The following is a 12,115-nucleotide window of genomic DNA, read 5'->3' on the forward strand; positions in this document are numbered from 1 at the left end:
GTTATAACAAATTTCCTCCACTGTCATTCTGTACATACCCACAGTCTCTCAGATGCTCTCATTTCTCACCTAGCACTACCATTGCTTCAACAGAGTTGGCAACAAGGAAGCACGTGTCAGCCAACCAGCAGTATGTTCAACTGCTGAGAGCTATATTGCTCTGTAAAGAAGCAGGTACTATTTATGTGATTATTTTACTAAGTCTCCTACAGTGCAGGCATACCAACACAAGATGAGTCATCCTCAAATAATAAATTATGTACTGAAAAAATATTAAAATCTAACAAGCTTTGACTTTCAGTGAAACACTTGCTAAAAAATCACGGAGAGTAAATGCCAAGAAGTAAACACCAATCACTATCAACCTCCTCAGTAAAGCAAAAGTTATAAATGTTATTAAAACAAACTTAAATCAGGTACAAGTTTACATTTTGTTGCTTACATTTCATTGTGTACTAAGTTAAAGCACATGAGTGCTTTCAAAATTCTGGCAGAAGAAAATCTAAGAAAAGTAAAACTTTCAATTTTCAACACTTTCACTGCTGCCCAATAAGTTTATTTTAATTCAGTACTGCTTTACAACCTTATAAACATCATACAATAAAATGATACTGTACAATTAATACTAAACATTCATTTTCTTCCATTAATCTTGATTTGCAGCTCCAGATACAAAGAATTACAAATCTTTACCGATAAGCAAAGAAATGCATTTTTAAATTGGGAGAGCAGAGAAAATATCTCATGAGCTATGAAAAAACAAATTCTACTAGTATACCAAGCATTCATAAAGAAATCTGTTAATACATTCATGCCTCTGCACAAGAAGTAAGCCTGCAACTGCTGAGGTACTATTTTGTGGAAGTGATATAAGAGTGATTGATTGAAAATACATTTGACTTTTAATGCTGTAGTGACGTTCCTTTAAAGGGCAGAGGTACAAACTCTTACCTATGTGATACACCAAAAAACACAAGAGCAGCAATTGAGATCTGTACTAGAGGATCATTTAAATTCAATTCCATACAAAAAAGCTACACACGTTTTTATGGACAACAGTTAATACCGACCACATGCAATAAACCTAATTATTACTTCATTTCCTAACTATTTTTGGCTATTTTTAGCCAACATACACATTTTTCATCCACTACAGGCTAGGAATGACTGTAGGGAACATCATTACCACACCACCCACTTATCACCAAGTTGTGTGCCTAAAACTCTCCACATTAAGTGTTCAGTTCTTCTTTTTCCATACGTAAATTTCACCCTCTACCCATTCTATCTCTAATAGTATAGTATAATTCTCTCAAGGATATGAGTAAGACCACGACACCAGCCCAATTACTTCACACTGCCTGGTTATTTACCTTTCTTATTTGTTTATCATACTTTGTCACACAGCCATATTCTCATAGTTGAAACCTCTGAATCACCAAACACAAGGTTGCCTTTAATGGAATCCTAGCAGAGATCTGATGGTAAAACTGAAGACCAAATTTTGAGTGTCTAAAATCTCCTGCTATAAAATAAATACGTTTATATGGTATACATTACATAATATAAATGCTACATCATTTAAAAGATGTTATTATTCTTACTGGTCTAGATATCACACAGGCTTACTTCAGACTTCTGCACAAAAAAAACCCCACAATCTCAGAAACAAAAAATGAAAGAAAGAACTGAGATTATGCTTTTTACACTAAATAGCCTAGACTTAATATTCCTGTGTGTTCCCTCTTCTTCAAGAAATGATGTTATAGTGCTAGTTTTACATCAATAGCAGCATTCTGGTTTCATTTCAAAATTCTTTAGGATGATCTTCTGTCATGAGAAACTAATCAGTACTTAGCACACAGAATAATTAAATTGCATTTTTCTAATAAAAATATAACAGGTTTGTATGTTTTAAAGGTTAGCATTTAAGCAAACACACTGTTGTTTTAATATACTTCCACCACAGCAGCATTTTTTTAAATTGTTTACTGTTCAAATATATAGACAGAGACCATTATATACCCTGTTCTAGATCTCAGACTTCTATCATCATTTTGCCTGCCAACTAAAAAAAAAAAAAAGATTTCATGATGTGTGAAGCATTGCAGATTTTAGACCTATACTTCTGTTCAACAGCTATCAGTCTTGAACTTGACATCCATATGCTATTTTCTCCTCTCAAGAAAGTCACTTAGAGTTTTGTATGCCTAAAAAAAGACAGGCCCTTACTGGCCTCTCATTTCATATTTAGTGAATAGAAATTACATTTTTCTCTTACTAAGTACAGGCTGACCTAATCAAAAGGCTCTTTTGCACAGGCAGTGGATTTTTTGTCCTTTAGATCTTACTGTATAACATGGTTAGCACCACACTCTGGTTTTGACTGTAGTGATTCAACTATAAGGAGAACAATAGGATTGCAAGTGTCACCAATATCAGAACTCTATCTTGGGAATTTAAGTTCTATATTTCATTAGCACTTCTGTCAGACTACAGCCCTGAAGCATCTGTCTTTTTGTAACTGATGTAATTAAATGCCCTGAGAAATATGCAAAATGAGGGATCTGCATACTATCACACAGCAGTTTTGTTCTGTATTTAGCCTTTACTTGGTTTTAAGTGTCTGAATGGTACTGTGGTTTGGAATGTAACTTTCTGAATAAATGTGCTCCACTGAAAAAAAAAAAAAACAACCCACCTCTCTGGTCTTCAGGAGCAAGAAATGAAATTCTCTATAACTCCTGGAAGAGGAAACACAAATACCAGGATTTTTCATGTGGTCGGTGATCTTGGAGAACTCTGGTTAGGTATCCAGCTGAGACACTATAAACCAGGCCTGAGTTCTGAATGACCACCATTTATCTGAAATTCAGTGACCTTTAAAGAATGCTGAATTGGATATCCAAACTAAAGTGCTTCAGAACCATGAACCTTCACCTACTTTTTTAATTAGTATTATTATTCACAGCTGTGCTCAGGGTCTACTAAGAACTGCTCAAACAAAAGGGAAAGTCCACATATATTTAATTTTTCAAGAAAGAATAGAAATGTGTCACTGGGAAAACAACATACTCATCAATAAATTAATATAGTCAGCACCCAAATCAGTTGTCTGAGTAGTATTCCTGAGACAAGGACTGACAGATTAAAACAATACATCTACATCTGAGCATCCACAGGGATGAGGATCCACAGGGATCTTCCAACTGCTCTATGTTTGTCCCATGTAACTCCATTTGCAATGCAAAATGCCTCTCTAATTCCAGAATATGGAAGCTCACTTTAATAAATCATTTTTCAGTAATTCATTCTGAAATACAAATTATTTTGTATAGAATATCAGAATATCAGTGGTTTTGCATTTACTTGTACTATGTTATCCTTAAGCCAACAGCTAATCCTGTAAAAGACTCCCATTTACAGAATTGTATCAACCAAGTTTCCATCTAAGATACTACATAGATTAACAGAATTCACCTTCTCAAAATAACAGCTCATGTTTAGTACACCAGACTAAACACTTACCAGGATAGGACCTCAAATCACACACATACTGTTGCACTCAAGGTTTCAGTTATTTCTATAAAGCTAAACCCTTAAATACATCTGTGATTATCTAAGAGAACTGATCTCTAAAGCAACCATGAGGATGGATATAACAATCTGCCCGCAATTTCCCCAGCATTTCGCAAATAGCCCAGCATCAACTCTTTCAGTGATGCATTTGTACGCAGGGTCTATTCAGGCATGCTTTGACCACACTGGGACAGGCTGTCTTCAAGTCCCATCTCGACGGCTGCCTCATGAAAGCCCTTTACAAAGCTTACATTTACAAAGGCATTCATTCTAAATCTTTACTCAATCTCTGACTACAAAGGGAGCTTTTAGGGCAGAATTCGGTCTATAGATTGTTTTGATATATTGATATGACTATTCCATTCACTGTGAAACAATTTTAGCTAATCAAATCAGGAAGATGAATGAACAGGCTACTTTCTGTGAATCACAAGTCTATACTGGACAAGAAATACCACATAGAATGAGAGTTTGTTTTCTGCTTTGACAATATATTATCAGAGGTTAGCTGCTTGAGGAGAAATTAAACTATCACAGCAAAAGCTGTATTTGTATATTTTTCAAAGTTATGCTTGGTAACATAAATGTCAAGAAACTAAGAATAATGGGTTTCAAAGCACAAAAGTTCTATTCCACCTGTAACACGTCCTTGTCCTCTACTAAGGTTCTGAAACTTGGCTGAGTATTAACCTACAATACTGCAGCTACAGAAGGAAGTTAAAGTTATTATGAAATGATTTAGACTGCAGCTTTATGCAACACATACATATTATTGTAAACAAGAACCAATTGTACTTACTTGGGGTGCTACAAGAATAAATTAATGTTCATTTTAGTAATTTTTATCATATCCAGTCTCCATTTATGACTATATACTTATAAAAATATAAATCCACTTCTGATGAGAATTCTACAAGCATGCATATTTCAGGCCACACTGAAATAAAAAGGGAAATGAACTTATTCATAGAACAGTTTGGGCTGGAAGGGACCTTAAAGATCATCTAGTTCCAGCCTCCCTGCCATGAGCAGGGACAACTTCCACTAGATCAGGTTCCTCAAAGTCCCATCCAGCCTGGCCTTGAACACTGCCAGGATGGGACAGCTTCATCAGGCATTGTTCACTATCTGACTATGAAAGTATTGCACAAAACCACAAATGTCAGAACGCATATAACTGATTCTAAGAGAGTCTTAACTTTCAGCCACTAAAGACAATACCATAGGGCTCTACTGACCTCAGTGATATTACAAATTTAAGCCTGTAAGAATTTTACTGATGTCTTGTGCAACTATATGCTGAGGAGCAACATTTTCAAGAGTAGTCAAAGTCTATATGAACATGATGATATCACACAGCATAGGATCTGTATTTGAAGACAGCAACTGAAACTTCCAAATAGTCTTTTATAATTACAGCATTTCTATAAAATTAAGATCTGTTCTTTCAGGTAAAATAAAAAGCTGACTTTATGATCTGTGTAAGTCCTGCTTCTCAACATTAGTGAATGAAAGCTAACAAATTCATTTTCCCTTAAGCAGCCACTCCTCCATATCCAGCCTAGCCTAGTTTAGCTTTCCAAACCAAGAGACCAAACATCTTTTGATGCATGCATTCAGCAGCACTTCATTTTCTGTGCTCCAGTACTTCAGACGACAAAACAACCCAAACAGAATACATACCATGCCCCTGTTACAAAACTAATATATGACATGTATATGGGTATTACCATAATTTGGATTTACACAGCTTTATAATAGACTATACACAGGCGGGTTTAATAATAAGTCTAAAACATAGAGTTCAGATCAATGGATCTCACATCTCATGTGCCATAGATCATTATCTAATAAGATAAGCTTTATGTATTTAGATCAACATAAGATTTTTTAATCTCTCTCAAAATTACCAAGTGAAAGAACATAACAGTTCAGCTGGTGCATCCTTATAATCCCACCAAAAGAAAACATCTCATACCAGTCAAAACATACTCTTCAAATTTACTCCAGTGATGGAAAAATATAGCATAGGCAGCACCTAGACTGAAAGGAAGGACGGTGCTCAAGCTGCATCACTCAAGGGAGTGGGCTGATGATAATAAAGACTACTTACAAACACTTGGTTAGAAAAGGAGGGTCATGAATCACTTCCCTATTATCCACAGAGACCATACCACAGGTGTCACTCCCCTTAGTAATTTTCTTACCTTCCATGTCCTCCATTTCTTCAACTACAGTTATCAAAGTAATGCCTGTTTCCTAGCCTAGTATCTTTACTGTATCACGTGCTCCTGCAAAAGCAGCACCATAGGATATACTTGCAAGGAAGTATTGTAACAGGATAAAACGGAATGTTACAGGAAGAATTTATAGGGGAATCTCAAAGAGTAATGAGAATACAGGCAGAGTAGCCCAACAATTAGCACAGCAGGTCTCCGTTGTTCACTGAAATGGAACATCAGGGCTGTATTGCTAACACTTTACCATTACAGACAAGAGGTAAAACTGAAATAGGATTCTTTAAATAGCAGGTGTTTGCAAAGAACTGGCAGTGTCAGACACCCCAAAGTGACAACTAGTCATTTATATCAAACATACAGTAAACTCTGGTCACCTGGCATGACTCCCAGTTCATAGACTGGCTAGAGAAAACTGCTAAGAGTACAGCACAAAGGAAAAGAACAGCCAATGCGAGACAATAAACTGAGCAGAACTGCTGAAATTGCATGGGGGAGTAAAGTGGTTCTAGAAGAATCACTGTATTTTCCTTAAAGATTAAAAAATTTTAATACTTAGCATATCAAAAGCCCTGGCAATATTTTTGTGGTATGCAAGTTCACTGTCAACTGCCCATTAACAGATTCCATACAGATTTAATATGTATCTATATGCTGATTCCTCTTTTATTCTTCATAAATTTAGCTTCTTCAAACCACAAGATATATTACAAAAACATGTAACGGTCTAATACTAACAGGTTATTTCAGCAGTTCAACACCTACGCTCTCCAGTTGACTATACAGTCACAGTATATCCAGGCAGGGAATACCTATCAGCAGGGGTTTTTGGCAGGGTTTCTAAACACTACCAGAGTGCAACAAATAAGGAAAACAGAAGTTTTCAGATAGCCTAACCTTACAAAACTTTTTAAAAGACTCTTTTAAAAGAAATGGAGTGTTTTAGTTATCTATGTTATACACATGCCTTGCCATTTCTCAATATTCCCTAAAATTATATTGTTAATAGGTAAGAAAGTTATTTTGTAACATAGTATTTACTTTTATATTGCTTCAGTAGCAGACTATTTTATTTTCATGAAGTAAATCAAAACGGAAACTTAAGACATCCAGCTTTCTCGTTAACATTCAAAGTCTTTACAGTGTTAGACTCTTCTTTTAAGTGTTCCTTCTCTTTTTTCCTCTTTTTGAATCAAGTTATTGTACCCGTCTTTATATATTAATTGCTCTGAGCAATATATATTTAGTTTTCAGAGACCATTTGGTCAAATTCTAATAATGTCTCCTGGGAGCTGACACCAGCTTCCAGCAGCAGGTCATATACTGCAGATTAGAATAATAAAACACATGCTGCTGTGGATTCAAAAAAAAAAAAAAAAAAAAAAGAAAAAGAAAAATTATGTAAGTCTGTCTTTATCAAACTGAAAAATGAGGTTTTGAAACATCTCAGATGTCTTCTAGACAGAGCTATCATTTTATTTAAAGACATAAATCCAGTCACTTCTCGGTTTTTTTAATTCTTTTAAACCAAGAATGCGTCATTGCAAAGATTTTTTTTCAGATTCCACATTCTTTTTGTCCTTACAGTAACACAGTGTTACTTGATTGACCGAAATAGAAAGCCTGTATTTTACAAATTTGTATTAAACTGAAATATATCTTTATTTACACAGTGCAGCATTTTTTCCAGTTTTGAAATAAAAAATATGTAATCTTTCCCACATAAAGGAGGTTTGGTTTTAGATTTTGGGTTTGTTTGGTTTTTTGGTTGTTTTTTGTTTTGGTTTTTGTTTCGGTTTTTTTTCCCAAATTCTTTGTGTAAAGTAGATAAGTGTCTTGAGACTTAAAGACAAACACTGGCTTAAAAAGAAACTGGTATTTCTCCTCCAGAGTAGCATTATATTAGGGTATCTGTCAATGCAATGCAGCTAAATAATATATTTCTCCCTTACAATGCACTATTCTTTATTATAGCATTTCCACTACAAATCCCAGGTGGAGTAAAGTTTGTCATATTGACCTCTTTGGTTAAAAGCAATTCACTGCAGAATGATTTTTTACACTACTCTAAAATGAACAGTTTCACATGCATAAATGCTAGCAGGAATCAACATCTCCTGGTTCTTTCTCCGACCTTCAACAACCCTACTCTCTGCAGAAAAAAATAACAGTTTTACTAATTTATAAGCACCATACAGGCACAGGCAGTCTAGAGAGAAACCTCCTTAGCAGTTGTAAAGAAAAAACATGAGAAAGCTTCCACAAAGAGAAATTTTGAGAGCTCAAAAGAAAAACAAAAAGGAAGAAGTGCGAATATTTAAAATATTCCCAATACTCACTGAAAGCAGCCACTGCAAGAGCCAGTGTGACAATAATGGAGACCCAGGAAACCCACAATGCCTTCTTTCTGTAGCTTTGAGCTTCATGAGGTTTTAGCCTTGTACTGCTTTCTAGTAAACCTGATAAGCAATAAGCAAAGAGGGTATGAACAATACATTGCTCCTTTTAAAAACACAGCTGTGTTAGTTCAGACCTAGATCACATATTTACATTACATATAAAATCAATACAGAATCAAATTCTGCTCACATTATGAAGATTAATTGAATGAAGCTACCAGAAACATTCAAGTAAGCAAGGAGAGTACACACAGAAAGACCCACACATCAGCTACTTGAAAAGATTCGGCAATTGTAGGGCAGTTACAGAAATTCACACAGCTTTCTTTTCCATCTGCACATCTACACAAGAAAGGGGTCAGTCCTACAGTCAGATCAAAATGCATTTCAGGACTTCAGGATCCTGAACACAGTTAACAAAAGAAAAACTTGTGCTCACCAGTCTCTGAAAAATAACCTACCAATGCATAGGAATATACTGCAGATATTAAGCATCAAAGTAGAAAGGAGCACACTTTAGAATCAAAGCTACTGCAGCTGAAAAAAAAAAAACAAAACTCTTGAAGCATAACATCCTTCATGTGAGGTAGGAATACATCCTCATCTAAAACTAACTGAAGAATGAATTCTGCCCTTATTACAATCTGTTGAACACAAATGAATGGGATGGCTTTCTCTCATTTTTGATGCTTTCAATTTGTGAAAGTCTTTTGTCCACTCATGTTAAACCACAGAGAAGAATTCAAGTTAAAAATAAAGACAACACAACATTATTTGGTTTTCATCCTCTCAGTCTAGGTCTTAAGCCACTTTTAAAATGCATCCAGAATTTACCACAGTTGTTCTCCGTATATCCCATGCAGATTCTTTTGTGCTTAATATATTCACCTAATTTAAAACATACATTCTTTTTCATCAGCAAGTTCCAGCTCAAATCTGCTTAACTGAAGAGAACACCTGATGGCTTTTAACTGTCTTAATGAACTACTTCATAAAACGTGGGTGATCCCTCTTAGATGATGATCACTTTTCGAGGCACTTGTCTGCACTGAATGCATAGTCTCAGACAAAAGGTTGAGAGCAGGGTCTCTGGCAGACTCAGCAGCAGATCAAAACGCAGCTGAAGCTGTTACCATCATTACCTTCCCCAGTTTTCTCTCTGAGGGCTGTTGCCACTTTCAAGGAAGGGACACCTAATCTAGTTATTGGTGTAATTCTGAACCTACAACATGTTTAACCAAGGTAATTAATGTTAATAGATATTAATTTCAACTGACTGCAATATACTGGCCGAAAAGTGCAATCAATTGGAATCAATACAGAAGGGAATCGGACATCTCTGCCTCAGGGACAGCAATGTGTCAGCAGAGGGGCAGGCATCCAGGGGTGGTAACAATTCAAACCACCAAATTTTATTCTGCCACTGATTTTGATCCTAGCATAATTGGGTGGGATTCACACTGACTTGGAAAGGTTCTTGGTGCTTTTTTCACCTCAAGTACAGTAAAGCAGAGAATGTTTCTTTATGACTGATCAGAAAGCTTCTGTGGGAATTCCATGCTTATACCGTGTTTTTAGAAAAATTAAAGTATTACCTCACTTTTGTGCTACACACTCACCTCCTTATGAATGGCAAAAAAGAATTTGCAAACTTGCATGCACTAAGCCCTATAGTGAAGTAATGTTTGTTTCCTATTATGTGCATTCTCTGCCTATGTAATGCATGAAAACTGCCAGATGACAATTCTGAAAGGTTTGAGTATTTTACTGATGCTGCTGCACAGCTATTTTTCACATAGACTGCTTTCATTTGTGTGATTTTTTTTCTCTCTACCCAATGTCTGGCCTAAATTCTGCTACTACACATATAATGATGCAAAGTTTAACTGCTGTCCGATATGAGGTAATTAACAATACATCTTGAAATATAGGAGATACTTCTACTCATATAAGCATAGCGAATACACATCTTACATTTTGTGTCCTCACCCCTCTTGCTCCCCTTCCCCAAACCAAGGATTTTAAATTACAGTTCAAATCTTGTTGGAATGTAAAACAAAATAGATATTCTTAGCCAATTTTGATTCTCAATATCTCGAATCTCAAATAAACACACACCAGAATGACAGACATCCTCACCTGTTTCTTTCTTTAAAGAAATCCTGTAATTCACAGCTACAGCTCACTATTATCTTGGAAGTCCAACATACACAGTTGACGCTTATAAATCAAATAATATCCTAATTAAATTGGGAAATGAATAATGAGTCCCACAGCTAGTGAAGCACTGCTGATTACTATTCACATGTCAAGCACGTGTCCAATATGACACAGATCGCAATCCTTATAAAACTGAACCACTTCTGATGTGTGTGTTTCTCTCTCAAAATGGCTGGCATATTCTAGCTGTCAGAGATGTGATCCCTTCCTTCCTAGAATAATTCAAATAATTTTTCTGTAATTCCAATTTTCACCCCTGAGAAAGACCATATTATTCTTACGAGTGTCCTAGGGGATGGCACGCAAAAACACGAAGTCATTAACATGACTACCAAGCCCATAGCATGACAATTATTTAGAAGCAACAACAGCTCATTAATTTACACACAACAACACAATTCACAAGGTAAACCTCCATATTTTTTCCACTGACCATAAGAAAACAAGTTCTAAGCATCCACAGGAGGCTGAAAGATAATCTGTCAGTATGACTCGTGTTGCTACAAAAATAAAAAGGTTGCATTTACTAATAAATTTTTTCCACCCTGAAATTAACAAACTGAGAAATTTTATTGCCATTGATTTATTTAACACATACATATCCTTAAGGTAAAGACAAGATGATGAGGTGGTTAAAGCCACTGGATTGTTCCTTTATCTTTCAATACCTTCACATATTAACAGATTTTCTTCCCATAAAAGATCAGGAGAAAAAACCTGCCTAACAGTTGCAGAACACAAGCTTGGCATATTTGTGAAGTGATTCTAGGATATTCTTTACCATATGCTGACTTACCAGAAGTACTTTTCTATTTGGCTAAGGGATCATTTTAAAATGTCAAGTTATAATTTGTGAAAGGATAAGGCTAACAAAAAAACTGTTCACCTAAGATGTTAATTTAAGGACCCCATCCACAAAATTATCACTGGTTTTGAATCTGACTCTTAAAGAGCAAATATCTTGTTCCAAAATTTAGGGTTAGTTTTTATTTTTAGCAAACATGGAAGTATCAGCTCTATAATTGAATCTGCTATGATTCATTGGAAAGGATCATAAGGAAAAGTACAATCTAAAAGGACAGACTGTAATAATTTCAACAGGGACAACCTGCAAAAAGCATACCAGATTTTCCCTTGCGATGACTGGGAATTATCCCGGTAGGTGGAATCAGTGACTATAGGAAAGGCTAAAAGAAAGCTACTGCAAGGGCCATAGAAATACCATGAAGTCAGAGAAGGAAATAAAGTCAGCAGCCTTAGTGTCAATTCCCTCCTAGAAAGAGATATAAGGTTAGGTATGACAGACACAGTCTCCTTTTGGAATTACCCTTAATACCTAATGGGCCAGCTTTCATCTTTAGCTCTGTTATACTGAGCACAAATTACAAATTTCTGCAGTCAAACTCCCATGTTTGAACCATAATCAAAATTCCCATTATTTAAACAGAACTGAAGCCTCGAATTGCCCTCAGTCTCAATGCCTGTCCTCTGCCATTGGCAGTGAAAACAAGGCTGCCCCTGGAGAAAGGGCTGTCCCCAGCCCAGGCATGACTGAAAGCTGTCAAAGAAGACAGTGACTGCTCTTCCCCTTTACTTCTCTACTTCTCACTAGGATCTGTGAGCAGGCACAAGCATTTGGAAAACCAGGGAAAGAAAAGGAAATACAGAGATTACGTAGTA

At 35.9% G+C, this 12,115-nt stretch overlaps 1 protein-coding gene across 2 annotated transcripts in view; it reads right to left on the reverse strand.

Annotated features, from left to right (window-relative positions):
* TMEM163 (transmembrane protein 163) overlaps positions 1-12,115 on the reverse strand; it is a 99,157-nt gene that overhangs the window by 85,367 nt on the left and 1,675 nt on the right. The window contains exon 2 of one of the 2 annotated variants that reach the window (XM_061354301.1): positions 8,156-8,275. The exons of the other annotated variant lie outside the window; for it this stretch is intronic. Coding sequence (XP_061210285.1) covers positions 8,156-8,275 — 120 coding nt within the window. The remainder of the gene's footprint in view (positions 1-8,155; positions 8,276-12,115) is intronic. 2 annotated transcript variants of the gene reach the window in all.

The sequence above is a fragment of the Neopsephotus bourkii genome, unplaced genomic scaffold (assembly GCF_033783945.1).
Source record: "Neopsephotus bourkii isolate Nb327-2 ecotype Australia unplaced genomic scaffold, CSIRO-AGI_Nbou_v1 NB_730, whole genome shotgun sequence".
NCBI classification, from domain to species: Eukaryota; Metazoa; Chordata; class Aves; order Psittaciformes; family Psittacidae; genus Neopsephotus; species Neopsephotus bourkii.